This window comes from Notamacropus eugenii, chromosome 5 (genome assembly GCF_028372415.1).
Source record: "Notamacropus eugenii isolate mMacEug1 chromosome 5, mMacEug1.pri_v2, whole genome shotgun sequence".
Lineage (NCBI taxonomy): Eukaryota > Metazoa > Chordata > Mammalia > Diprotodontia > Macropodidae > Notamacropus > Notamacropus eugenii.
The window spans coordinates 400,624,831-400,639,195 of NC_092876.1; the positions used below are offsets into that span (position 1 = coordinate 400,624,831).

The 14,365-nt window shown below is 37.2% G+C and overlaps 1 protein-coding gene across 5 annotated transcripts in view; it reads left to right on the forward strand.

Annotated features, from left to right (window-relative positions):
* HERC2 (HECT and RLD domain containing E3 ubiquitin protein ligase 2) overlaps positions 1-14,365 on the forward strand; it is a 229,202-nt gene that overhangs the window by 127,434 nt on the left and 87,403 nt on the right. For all 5 annotated transcript variants that reach the window (XM_072614576.1, XM_072614573.1, XM_072614575.1 and 2 more), the window contains 6 exons: positions 4,013-4,160; positions 4,246-4,442; positions 4,681-4,911; positions 6,741-6,876; positions 8,893-9,036; positions 9,887-10,029. In XM_072614576.1, coding sequence (XP_072470677.1) covers positions 4,013-4,160; positions 4,246-4,442; positions 4,681-4,911; positions 6,741-6,876; positions 8,893-9,036; positions 9,887-10,029 — 999 coding nt within the window. The remainder of the gene's footprint in view (positions 1-4,012; positions 4,161-4,245; positions 4,443-4,680; positions 4,912-6,740; positions 6,877-8,892; positions 9,037-9,886; positions 10,030-14,365) is intronic.

The window sequence follows — 14,365 nt, forward strand, 5'->3', positions numbered from 1 at the left end:
ATAGCTTTCTCACATATATCCTCATAGAGTCATCAGTGTAGTCTTTTTAGACATATTTTCCCCTACAGATTTTTCAGTACTATGAGAACAGATCATAACTTGGTTTCTATATCTCTTTGCCTAGTAGACTTTTTTTACACATAGCATAGCAAATGCTGAAAAAACACGTTTTAATTGAACATTTAGTAATTTAGCAAGCATATGTTAAGTGCCCACCATATGCAGGCCACTCTGTTCAGTAGATACAAAGACAAAAGTGAAGTTGTTCCTGCCCTCAAGAAATTGACCATCTTGTAGGCAGATACAGCTTGTGCACAGATAAGTTAACACAAAGGTAGTGGAAAGAACAAGAGATTACTAACAACTGGGGATTCAGAAAAGGCTTCACTCACATAAGAAGTGGCACACAGACCAGAGATGGCTAGACCATAGGGTGCACGAAGAGGTGTTAGAGGAAAGAAGTCTTGAAATTTACTAAGTAGAGGAGTTTGCATTTTGTAGGAGGAATATTTTATATTTTTTTGTATTTATATAGAAGCAGTATTTTATAGAAGCAACCACAAGTCATTAAAAATTTTGAGTAGGAAGTGACATGATCTGATCTGCTTAATTTTGCAACTGTTAGAAGGTTGTTTTAGGGGAGGGAGTGAAAGAAGGCATGCAGATTATAAAGATATTGTAATATAGTTAATTAGCAAACATCTATTAGCAAAGCCTCTCTGCCCTCTAGAAACATACATTCTAATGAGGCCCCAACTTGAATAAATAGCAATGTAAAGAAATATAGAGTAGTTGAAATGTAACCTCAGTGATAACTTTTGTAGCTGAAGGATCCAAGAGGAGAGTGCTTGAATTGTGTCTTAAAGGAAACCAGATTTTGATAGTTGGGACATTGAGTTCAGAGGCACAGGTAGACTGCTATGTGCAAGAAAAAGCAAGTAGACTGGTTTTACAGTCTGGATTACAGTCTGTGGAGGGAAACAGAAAGTGGGATGTTTGGGAAGAAGGTAAAAAGGAGCCAGGTAGTGAAGAGCTTTAAATGCAAAGTAAAGGACTTTGTATGAAATACAGTGGATGAAACCTGGAGGTAAGGAGGAGGGAGACTCTAAAGTTCATTGAGCAGGGAGATGGCATTATCAGATGCATGGTTTGAAAAGTCACTTTGGCGGCTAAGTGAAGAGTGGTTTGGAGTAGAGAAAGAATTGTGGCAGGGAGATCAGTTAGTTAAGAGGCTATTTCAGTAGACCAAATATGAGGTGATGAGGGCCCAAACTAGGGTGGTATCAATGGGAGAGAATGTGATATATGATAGAGATGTAGTGGAGAAAGAAATTTGTCAACTGATTAGATATGTGATCTGGTGAGAAAGAGGAGTCAAGAGTTTTATAAACGTTTTGAATCTGAGTGCCTGGAAGGATGGTGGGTCTCCTCTGCAGTAATAGGAAAATTTTAGAAGAGGCAAGGGTTTGGGGAGAAAGATAATAAGTTCTAGTTCTAAGTAATCAAGGCCTGAACTAGGGGCAGTGGTTAAGTGAATGGACCAATTTGAGAGATGTGGAGGTAGAATTGTCAATGCTTGACAACTCATTATGGGGGATAAAGGAGAAGGAATAGTCAGAGATGGCTTAAATTGTGAATTTAGATGACTACAGGAATGGCATGTATGCTAGAAAATAACAAATTTTGGAGTAGGTAGATTTTGGGATAAAGACAATTCCGTTTTGGACATATTGAATTTGAATTTTTTCTGGGACGTCCAGGTAGAGCTGTCTAGCAGTCAGATGATTCTACATGCTTTGGTTTAGGTGAAAGATTATGAATGGATATGTGGATTTGGGAATTATCTGCCTTGGGAGGATACTTGAATGCTTGGGGTCTGAATAAGATTAAAAGACAATGACAGAAGAGGGCTTAGGGCAGAACCTTGGCAGACCACCTGGAAGTAGATGATCTCACAAAGAGAGACTAGGAAGAAACTGACTGTTAGGAGGAGGATTAGAAGACAGCAGTGTCATGGAAAGCCAAGTGAGGACAAAATCTCCAAGAATAGGGGATGGCCAGCAGTAAAGACCCTTCAGAAAGTTAAATATAATAAGGATTAAGAAAAATCTGTTGGATTAATTTGTGAAGATACCATGGGAAATCTTGAAGAAAGTTGTTTTCCCCTCCAGTGGAATGATTGAATGTGAAGTCAGATTGTAAGGGGTTGAGTGGGAGATGAGGCAATGTAAACAAGGATAGATAACATGTAATTGGAACATGAAAGAGAAAAGAGATATAGGATAGTAAGTACCTCAACATGTTGACAAGTCAAGAGAAAAGTTGTTTTTTTTTTTAAGATTTGGAGGAAGATTCTGGGTGTGTTTGTAGATAGGAAGAGAAGAGTAGATAAGAAATTAAAGGAGAGGGAGAAGAAGAATAAATGAATGAATGAATGGAAATAATTGAGAATCTGGCTCATGGAGGAGACTTGCTGAAGGGCCCAAATAGGGCCTTGGCCTTGGCAAAGGCTCTTATTTCTGGAAAGAATGAGGGAAGGATTTTGAGTTGTGGACTAAGGGAGAAGAGGTGAAGATAGGTAGTCTCCATTTTTTTAGTAAAGTAAATGGCAGGGTCCTCTCAGAGATAGAAAGGAAATGGTAGAGTGATATGCTGAAGAGAACAGAGGAGGGTTAGAAACAGACCAAAGGAAAAAAGATTGCCATGAAACAGAGAGAAAACCTAGTTGAGATTAGATGATATAAATTTGTAGAGAGCAGAGTCAGCACAGGTATGTGACTTCCTGCAGCAGTGTTCTGCAGTGCTTCCGAATAGCAAAAATAAAGGAGGACTCTGTGTATATACATTTCCGTGTGCAATGGGTAGTCAGAACTGAGATTTAGCGCACTATGAGTAGCATAGGACAAGGGGTAAACACGATCCAGTGGCAGAGGATAATTTATATATCATATATTTTAGTTGAACTGAGTAGCTATAGAGTCAGGACTTTAAAGGGAAAAAGTTGAGGTGAAGTGGGGGTGAAGGTTGGGACAAAGGAGGGGTGAAAGATATAGAGGTTCCAATGAGAATAAAGAATGGACTTAATAGCAGTGAGGAAAGAGGAAAGAAAGTGTAATAGGCTAGGATTATAGAGAGGATTTTCAGAGTTTAAGACAACATAAGTAGTATAGAGATCTAAGATGTGACATTGTCTTTGAGTGGCTGAAGTAGAAGAGTGGTGTGAAGGTGAAGAGAGGTAAGGACTTAAGTAAAAGGTCACACTGTTTAAGAAATATGAAAGAATATATATAGAAATCTCTGAATATAAGAGCTGGATTTGGAGTAGAGGGTCAGACCATGAACCATGTACTGAACTACTTTAATGAAGGAGGGTGATTTACCTATAGGCTGCTAGAAGACTGTAAGAAGAATAGTAACTGAGGGATATATAGATGGATAGAGTAAAGCATAAGAAGTTGCTGTTTGGTGTTCTTGATGTGAGAGTGAAGAATAGGAAATATGCTTTCATCTTTTCCTGGACAAGTATTCCAGGAGGCATGAACACCCAGTACCTGGAGAGGGTAGCCAGGGTATAGTGACTTTTGGAAAGAAACATATTTCTTTGGGCTTGAAGATAGATGACCAGATCTAGGGTGAAGGAGAGTTCAGTGAGAGCAGAGGGTCATAAAGTCATGGATCTGGAGCTGGGAAGGGACCTTATAGGTAATTTAGCCCAATCTCCTCATTTTACACATGAGGAAACTGAGGTACAAAGGCATGTCCTGTTCAACATTCCAGAAGTACAGTGCAGCTGGAGAGTAGACTAGGTTATCAATTTTGGAATGCTAGGGCTCAGGTAAATAAGGACTAAAATATGTTGAGAAATAACAGGAGGAAGGGATTAATGTGAGCTAAATCACAATCTTAAGGGGAGGAGGAGGAGATGAGAGTACTTCAATAATAGGAGAAGAAAAAATGGTTGGGTATAATACAGTGAGTGGAAAATGATTGATCCTAACCGTGTTTTCATTAGATCTTAGCAGTGCATTTATTACAAGCAGTACTTCCATCCTGGGACAAAACAGAAAGATCAAAGGATATGAAGTTTCTTGTGGAAAAACTTTTTGGCTTCTTGGGCAGCCTACTCAGTACATGCTCTTCAGATATACCACTGCTCAGAGGTAAAGCGACTTTTTAGATTCTTTGGTTAACTAGATGAATCATAAATTCACTTTTAAGCTTTTACTCTTATTTTTCTAATTTTAGAATCAACTCTGAGAAGGAGGAAAGCCAGACCCCAGGCATCTTTGACGGCAACGCATAGCAGTACTTTGGCAGAGGAGATAGTGGCCCTGCTAAGGACTCTGCACTCACTGAGCCAGTGGAATGGACTCATAAACAAGTACATCAACTCTCAGCTAAACTCCATCACCCACATCTTTGCAGGAAAGCAGTCGGAAGGGGTAGTTTCCACGTTTTAAAATAAGCTCATTTTGTTCTTTCTAGAATACTTTTAATATGAAAAAATTTATTTTTAAACTGTATAATTGACTCAGAGGCATTTTAATGTAATTGGAGTAACTTGTGTTTTAGAAAGCAATTGCTTTTTGTTTAAACAGCTTTATTGCTGACTATTTTCTAAAACACGGATGAGAATGTTGGTTTTCTACTTAGGGTTTATTTGTGTTTGTTTTGTCTTAGGCTATGTTAGAAGATTACTTTCCTGATTCTGAGAACCCTGAAGTTGGTGGCCTAATGGCAGTGCTAGCCGTAATCGGTGGAATAGATAGTCGCTTGAGGCTGGGTGGTCAAGTGGTACATGATGAATTTGGAGAAGGCACAGTGACACGCATCACTCCTAAAGGCAAAATCACAGTCCAGTTCTATGATATGCGAACATGTAGAGTTTGTCCATTGAGTCAGCTAAAACCCGTAAGTGAGCTTTTGTGGATTCTCACTATTGTAATTGGAGAAAAATTATAGCACAAAAGTGTTGTAATGCTGGAAATTAGAATACAGGATTGATGCAGACTTGGAATGGGACCTCAGAGGCCGTTGGTCCCATCCATATCTGAGGAAGGGTCTGTCTTCTCTTCAGTGTATCTGGCCATGGTCTTCTAGTTTTTGGTTAATGTCTGCCTCTGTAATTTCCACTCGTTGTTCCTAGTACCATCCTCTGGGGCCAAGCTGAATGTGTCTAATCCCTCTTCTGTGTGACAAACCTTGAAATATTTGAAGATGTCTCCCCACTGAATCTTCTCTAGTCTTAAAACATCTCCAGATTGTTATGTGTAATAATCTTGAGATTCTTACCATCTTGGTTGTCCTCCTGGCTGCTTATTTTCATAATTTTGAAATATGACATCCAGAACTTAAGGCAGTGCTCTTGACTGTGGTGTGACTAGAGCAGACTACAACTATCACTACTTTTTTTCTGTATCATATACTTCTCTTAAGACAGGTTAAAAATCTATTAACTTGTTTGGTGTTTTTACATCTTGCTGTTTACTCATTTTAAGTTTGTAGTCTACTCTTTCTAGATCTGACTTTTCAATGAGATTTGAATCCAGCTAACTGTATGTTCTTCTAGACCAGAGGTGTCAGACTTGAATCCTGCAAAGCTCTGGAGTAGAACCCAAACCAGATTAAAATATAATTTGGAAATATTTAGCAAAACTAATAAAAATAAAGTAAAACATAGATAATGTTACTTTTTAGTTTTCTAAGGCAGTGTACAGCCTGCAGGGATCCTTTTCTTTCTGAGTTTGATACTACTTGTCTAGACTTCCACTTTTTAGCCTATCTACAAGAATCATATTAAAGATTTCAACAGATTTCATCAAAACTTGGCTAAAATCTAGGTAAATTTTATCTTCAGTATTTCCCTGTTCTGCCGGTCTTCTTAACCCCTATCTGAAAAGGAAAATGAAGTTAATCTTACGTGGTTTAAGTCTTGATGAAACTGTTTTGCTTTCTTTTTTTGGTGTGAACCTGCTTCCTTTAAGGTTCATTAACCATAACTTTACTGTATTAATATAGAACCTTCTTTCTCCCCGCCCCCCCCAAAAAGGAATTGAATCCTAGCTTACTTGTTGATAGTTAGCAGACTTTGCTTCTGAGGTACAGCTTTGGTTCTGCTATTAACTTTAACTTTCTGGCTATGGGGAAATAAATAATATTACTTCTCTATGCCTCAATATCCATTTCTAGGAAATACAGCTAATAATTTTCTTGCAGCATAAAATGCATTGTGTTTGTGTATTCAGAAATTAAAAGCACAGTTCAAATATCTTTATAGTATAATAGCATAATGTAGCATGATATGTTATTTATATTATAATATAGTAAATTAACTTCATTTGATTAAATTATTGAATTTTTTGATTACATTAATTAATCAGCTAATTAATTAGAGTTGATTCATTATCATATAATAGTCATCCTTAATTAAGTTCTGGGATAGAGCATAAGGCATAGGACAGTGGAAAAATTACTAGTTTTAGAGTTAGTAGACCAAGTTCAAATCCTGTATCTGACAGTTACTGTCTTTATTACATTAACAAGTCCCTTAACATCTCTAGGACCTGTTACTTCATCTTTTAAATGAGGAGGGGTTGAACCAAGTGAACTTCAGAATTTCTTTATGATTAAAGGGCCATAAATAGAATGCAGTGTGAATGAAGCTTTGTAAATCATAGATGCAATTCTGTTTTTTTTTTTTTACCTTTCACAATTTTGAAGATTATTATCTTTATTTGCAGCTTCCAGTTGCGGCATTTAATGTGAACAATTTGCCATTCACGGAATCCATGCTCTCTGTGTGGGCTCAGTTGGTCAACTTGGCAGGAAGTAAATTAGAAAAACATAGAATTAAGAAATCTAACCAAGGCCTCACAGGTTAGTTTATTTTCTCTTTAATTCAAAAGATCAAATCAAATGCTGATTGAACAGCTTTCATTGGGAATATTCTAGCAGTGTAAGCTAATGCACGGAAAAGGTAATATGCATAAGAGGAGAATTTGGAAGCAAAGATGAAGAGTGTTTAAAAAAACCCACCAAAAAACTAGATCTTTTCATTATGACCAGTAATCATTACTACATAATTATTAAGCTTATGGCTCTGTGATTTGTGATAATGAATTATTTTTATAAATTAGATTATGCCAGTAGAACATAGCACGTATGCTTTACGCTAACAGTTGCATATAGTCTTTCCACAGGATAGAAAAGGGAACAATTTTGTTGAGCTTTAGCACCTGTAGTTAAAATTTGAGTTGTTGTTTATATTATTCAGGCCTCAAAAAGCACATTTCTTCTCTGTATCTCATTCCTTCCCCCCCCTTCAAAAAAGATGTTGGTCAGAAATCCCCATTCAAACTAGATTTTTATTTATGGGCTCATGGTTGCTTTGTCTTTAGGCTTCTGAATCAAATAGAAAATAACTCTGAATCTTCAGTTAGAAACAGGTGCTGAGATGGGAAGAGATAAAGTGAGCCAAACATATTTTTTAGCTTTAACAGATCCATATGTCTAGAATTAAATGAATTGCAGAGTGAGATAAACCTACATCATGGCATAATATATAGGTAACTTAATGAACTTGAAGTCAGGAAGACCTGACTTCATATCCCTCCTGAGATCCTTATTAGTTGTATGACCCTGGGCAAGTTACTGAACTTCTGTTTGCCTTAGTTTCCTCTTGTTGAAAATGAATGGATTTCAGCTCTAAATCAGTGATCTTATGATTAGATAGGTTCTGCATGAGGATTTCTTCAGTATTGACTCTGAATTATAAATGGATCTCCTGATAAAGATGTACTTTACTTAAAATAAAATCTAGAATAATCAGATGGACACAGTTTGATGAATTAAAGGAATGGAGTACTTACAAATATGTGTAGGAAATTAATAGGGGACATACATTCATTTTATCTTTTTTTAGAAGAATGATTTTTTTCATTATCCTTAGTGGTAAAGTGATTCAAAGAGCTTGCTTTACTTAAAATGTTTTTTACCCATTTTTTGTATCAAATAGGAATCATTCTCCTTAATCATAGGTCTAGGAACATAGAGCTTTTCTGTAAAAATAATCAGATTTATACTTTATTCTGTGAAAGGATGATTATTATTTGCCTTACGAAGGATATGGCTCACTTAGAGAATCATCTTTCTGCTGTAGCAAGCACAAAGAGAAAAAAACGTGCTTTGGTATGTATTTTCTGTACATAGAGACATATCCTAAACCAGAAGCTTGCACATCAGTGAGAGGAGCCATGGAGTCATAATGTTTGAGTCATGGTTGTCTGTTGGTATATAATCTTAACTCTTTTTATCCTCTTAATTTCTGAATCACAAACGACTTATGGCTCCAGAAATGCATGGGTCTGGGCAAAATGCAAAGCTTCTGTCCACAGGGATTGGGGGTAGATAGCACTGTATCCTAATTTTTCCACTTGGTGTGGTGCCCAGAGGTATTACCTTAGACTTTTGTGGTGCTCCTAAGATCATCAGTTTATATATGAAAGGGCCTTCAGAGGCCCCCTTGTCCAACCACCTCATTTCGTGCATGAGGTAACCATCCCAGGGAGTTTAATAACTACTCCAAGATAACACAGGTAGGGAGAGGCTGAGCCCGAGGCCAAGGCAGATTCTGATGGTGGGACTTAAAGCTTCAGAGCCACTGCACTTTCTTCCAATATGGTGTCTGGTTGTCCCTACATGCTGGAGTATCAAGCTTTTGACTGATCAGGTCTTTGTATTAGGCATATCCAACAGGTTTTTGTCAGTATTTTAAAGGGAGAGGCCAAATATTATGTTTATAAGATTACTGGAAGTCCCCCTACAATGTCCAGTCGTTTGTGAAGCTTTTGAGATAGCGTGTTGTACTTTTATGATGACTCTTATTTTCTATAGGACAAGTAGACTTGGACTTGCTAAGATGCCAACAATTGAAATTATACATATTGAAAGCAGGTCGAGCATTGCTTTCCCATCAGGATAAACTGAGGCAGATCTTGTCTCAACCAGCTATACAAGAGAATGGAGTCATCCCTGCAGGTATCTTATATTTAGATCTTCTTAGAAAATTAATATGCATTTTTTTCTGTCAGCTTTTTTTATTCATGAAAATTATTCCAGAGAAATGTTTTCTTTTTAATAAATTGAAAATGATAGATTTGGAGCTAAAGTGAAGGCAGGCAGTCAATGATCATTTAGTGTGTCCTATATGCTGGGCATTGTGCTAAATGCTGATAATAGCATAAATCGCTTAATGTTTTCTTCCTGTTAAAGTACTGAGAAGTACTTCCTGTTAATTTAAAATTTGATTCAGGCATTATTTATTGGAAATCTCTTATCTTTGAGGAATTTTCAGTTTAGTAGGGCAAATAAATATAGACTTCCTTAAAGTTGGAAGAACCATTAGAGATTATCTAGTCCAACTCTTGTATTTTGCAGATGAGGAAATTGAGATCTGAAGAGGTTTAAATACCTCTTCCAAGATCACACAGCAGTGACTGACAGAGCTGGTATTTGAATCCAGTTATTCAAATATCTAGTGATTTCTCTACTATATTACCTAGCTCCATAATGCAAGAAATAAGAATTATCACTCTAAAGGTGAATGAATGGGAAATTTTGGGAAAAGGAGGATGGGAATAGGAATTGGTAAAAGATATTAATGAATGAAATGATTTCTTTCCTGTAGTATATATTATTTTACATGTATCCTTATTCTTTGTATTTTTAGTTACATATCCTTCTCAAAGCATAGATTAATTGGAAGTCAAAGCTCAATTACAGTGTTTATATTCTTTGATTATGCGACTGTATGTTTCATATTTAGTAGAATTTCATTTGGAGAACATTTATTATTCTTTTAATATCAATGATGTGCTTTAAAATTCAGATGATGGTACAGCAGCATCCCCTGATATTGGAGATATGTCACCTGAAGGTCCTCAGCCTCCAATGATCCTCTTACAGCAGTTGTTGACATCTGCTACGCAACCATCACCTGTTAAGGCAATATTTGACAAACAGGAACTTGAGGTATAGTTTATGCAGCTTGGTTACTTTTTATTGCAGTATATTAACAAAATGAAACTATTTCTGTTTAGTGTATATTTTTTAAAGTATATATTCTAAGGCACACCTGTATAGCATATGGCCTGTGAGCCACTTGTAACCTGCCATTTTTGGTGACTGTCACATGACATGTGGCCACCTACCATTGTCAGTCAGTCTCTAGCCTAGGCTATCTGCAGCCTAATGAAGTTTAGCCTATTTTAATTTTGCCCCAACTGTCAAGTTGTGCAGGTCTGTTCTGAATTCCTAATGTTTTTCTTGATACATTGAAACTTTTGCAAAACTAGCTAGGAAAAATGAGAGATTTTATAGCATTTTCATCTGCCCTTTAAAAAAAAATGACAATTTTATTTCAGCATTAGAAATTTAGACACAGTGATACTGCATAATATTAGAGCAGTTAAAAGCACTATGTCACCGTGATTCTGTCCCATTGCTACCACCATTTGTCAATAGGCAATCACAATTTCATGAAACTTATGTGAAAACCAGGTTTATTTTGTTGTTTTGTCCTTTTTTCTCAAAGAGAATCTTGACATCAGGAGAGTTATGTCAAGACTTGGAAGTGAATTGAAGTGTGGCAGGGCTGGGCAGTCATCAGACTCACTCTCTTCTCCACAGAATCCAGTGGTAACATGTTGATCAGGACTGGAGATGGATGAGGATGTAGTGGGATACCTTGGCCTTTTTAAGCTAAGATTTTCCCCAGATCTCAGTTTGTTTAAGGCTATGCCCATTCAGTGATTAAGGCTAGGAAGGAAATGAGATAAAGAATGGACCTTTTTACCTAGTCAAAAAAAAAAAACCCTAACAATTGGGGAGGGAAAGACCCTCAGGATTTCTGACCAAAAATAGAAACAATTGCTATTTACATTCATACTGAGATACTGGATGCCAAATAATAACCAAGTAAGACTTGGGCTGGGACCTGTTTTATGTCAATCAGTGAGAGCCAGAGTGACTTGGATTTAAGGCATAGTCTTTACAAAGAAATCTAACTCATAAACCTCAAGTTACCTTGTGAGGTTTCAGCAGTCACAATTTATATTCTTTTGAGCAGAGCACTCACTGGTAAGGGTGTAACTCCCTATGTGGATAGAAGGAGGAAGTGAGAGAAGGAGGGAAGGAACCATGTTTATTACAAGAGATTGTTAGTAACTTTAGAGAAAAGTACTTATTAAAAAGTTTCATTTTTGAAAGAAACAGATGTGGAATTTTTTTGTAGTAATTATATAATTTTGCAGTAATCACACTGCAAGTAATTTTCTTAATGTTTTTAGGAAAGCTCAAAATTTTTATACATTATCTTATTTATATTTGCAACATTCATCTGCCATAACCATGTGCAGTTTTTTTTAATAATGCTGTCAATGTTAGGAACTGCTTTTTTAAATATATATTTTATTTTTTCCCCCATTGCATGTTAAAACAAATTTATAACACTTTTAGAAAAAGTTTTGAGAGGAAGTACTTTTTATCTGACTTTTTGTTTATCACAGGGATCACTGTGAAATCAGTAGTATGGAGAATTCCTTGTATCATATTTTCTGTTGATACTTTCTCTTTTACTTAGCTACTTTAGAGAGTTTTCTAGGGTCCTGAGAGATTGAGAGGCTGATTCGCTTGTCCAGGGTCACATAGACATTATGGACCATAGACAGAACTTGAACCCAGCTCTCCTGATCTCCTAGCCTGACTCAGTATCCACTATACCATACTCATACAGTTTACTTGTGTTCCTTCTCCTTTGTTTTTTGCAAGTTGCAGATTATCTGGGTACTTTTCTCTTTGTGGGAGCCCTTTCTGTACACTGTAGTGATTAATAAGTCTATAGCTTTCTCTTCTCATGAGTGAATAATCCTATGATCATTATGATCCTATGATCGTTACACCTAAGTCTTTTGTATACTTTTCAGGTCTCTATCTCTGTTTAGGTTCCTCGTATCCATGTTTAGTTGCAGAGCCAGTTCAGTCATATTCTGGTTTTTCAAATTTAATTGGAAGATTGCTCATAGCTCTTAGATTTTATCCTGGTTTCCAATTTGTGTTTTAAAAGTATAGTCATTTAACAAGCAGATTAATTTCTCCCATGTTCAAGGTACTTTTAAAGGTTCTATTAAAGAGTGTAATATTATTTGATAACTCGTATAATTATGAATCTTTTTTGAGTACTTAAAAATGTACATAATGGCATAAAAAGCCATCATGTACAGATTTTTGAATCTGGGAAAATACTTATCTTCTTTTTGTACTATTTAAAAAATATTTTTATTTGGAATTTTCACCTAAATGTACAACTACCTACAAAATTAATTGGACAGTACTGCAACTGTTGTTTAGTCATTTCTAATTCTTCATGACTCCGTTTGGGGTTTTCTTGGTGAAGATACTAGAGTGGTTTGCTAGTATCTTGACTTGTAGCCTTTTCAAATTGAAGAACTTAGCATCAGTACAATAGTTGACCTTGATGCCGTGTTCATCCTCATTGAAAGCATTTGACCACATGACTGAAAACATCATGCATGGGAGCAAGCACACAGCCCTGTTTCACTCCACTGGTGACTGAGAAGGCACAAGAGCATTTTCCACTATCCAGAACCTGGGCAAGCATGCCATCATGAAATTGACATACAATACTGATGAACTCCAGGCAACCACATTTTGACATAATTTTCCTGATGACTAACAGTGTTAAAGACCTTGATCAGATTTATAAACATTGTGTACAGACCTCTGTTCTGCTCCTGGCATTTCTCCTGGAGTTGTGGGGCAGCAAACATCATATCAACTCTTCCTTGGGCCTTTTCTGAAGCCACACTGTCTCTCAGGTATATGACCATCTTCCAGGTGAAAGATCAGCCTATTAAGGAGGACTCTAGCAAGAATCTTGCCAGCAATTACTAAGAGAGATCACCCTGTGATTGTCACAGGACAGTCTATTCCCTTTACCTTTATAAAGATGGACAATGGAGGCATCCTTGAGCTCCTGGGGGATAACCTCCTCTTGCCATATAACCTGGAACATTTCAGTCAGCTTTTCTGTGAGCAGTGGTCCCCCTACCTTGTAAATCTCAGCAGGAATAGAATCAGCACCAGGTGCTCTGACACAGGAGAGGAACCTAAAGGCATTGAAAAAGTCTTCAGTTAGAAATTTGTCTAGAGAGGGATTGACTTCAACTTGAGGAAAACAGTCAGTGGTTTCAGCAATAATTGATGATGGTCCCTTGAGAACACTATGGAAGTGTTCATCCCATCTCTCTAGGATCACGTCCTTATCACTAATCAATGTGACTCCATCAGCACTGAGTAGTTGTGATGCACCATAGGTTTTTGGTCCATAAATAACTTACAGGGAATCAGAAAAGTGCTTTGAATTGTTACTGTCAACATAAAACTGAATTTCATCTGCCTTCTTACTGAGCCAGGAGTCCTGCATCTCTCTAAGCTTTGCTTGTACTTTACTTTTGATGGAATTGAATGCTGCCTTCTTACGGATGGATGAACTATCTTGCTGATAAATCCTGTGGAGTTCTCACTTTTCATTTAGCAGCTTCTGAATGTCCCCATCATTTTCATCACACCAGTCTTGGTGTTTGTGAGTGTTCTGACCCAAACGAGCAGATGCAGTGTTGTACACCAAATCTCTGAAAGCTTCCCACTCCTTTTCTGCATGGGTTGGCTCAGCTTTCCCCCCAAGTTAGCAACACACTGTTCATGCTCAGAGAAGAGCTCTAATTTGTTGACATTAATTCTTCTGGTACTCATTTTGCCTTGGGGGTGGCACTTTTGATGAATGAGAATATTTAGCTTGGAAAGGATAAGTCTGTGATCAGTCCAGCACTCTGCACCACACATTGCCCTTGTCACTCTCACATCTTGTCTGTCTCTTCTCCTTACAATCGCATAGTCTAGTAGATGCCAATGTTTGCTGTGAGGGTGCATCCATGAAGTTTTATTGCATTTAGGTAAACAGTAAACAGCGCTGGTGATGTTGGTCATGCGATGCACAAGTCTTCAGCAGTAAATGACCATTGCTGTTGCTGTTTCCAAGTCCATTCCTCTCTAGGACTCCTTGCCAAGTCTGGCAGTCTGAGCCTACTCTAGCATTAAAGTCACCCAGAATTATGAGCTTGTCCTCTTTTGGCACATTGATGATAAGGGCCTCTAGGTCTTAATAAAATTTTTCCTTAACTTCATCAGGGTTTGTCAGTGTGGGAGCATAGGCACCGATGATGGTGGCATGGTGTTTTCCTGTGAAGGGCAATCACATTATCATGAGCCTGTCATTCACTCCTTTTGG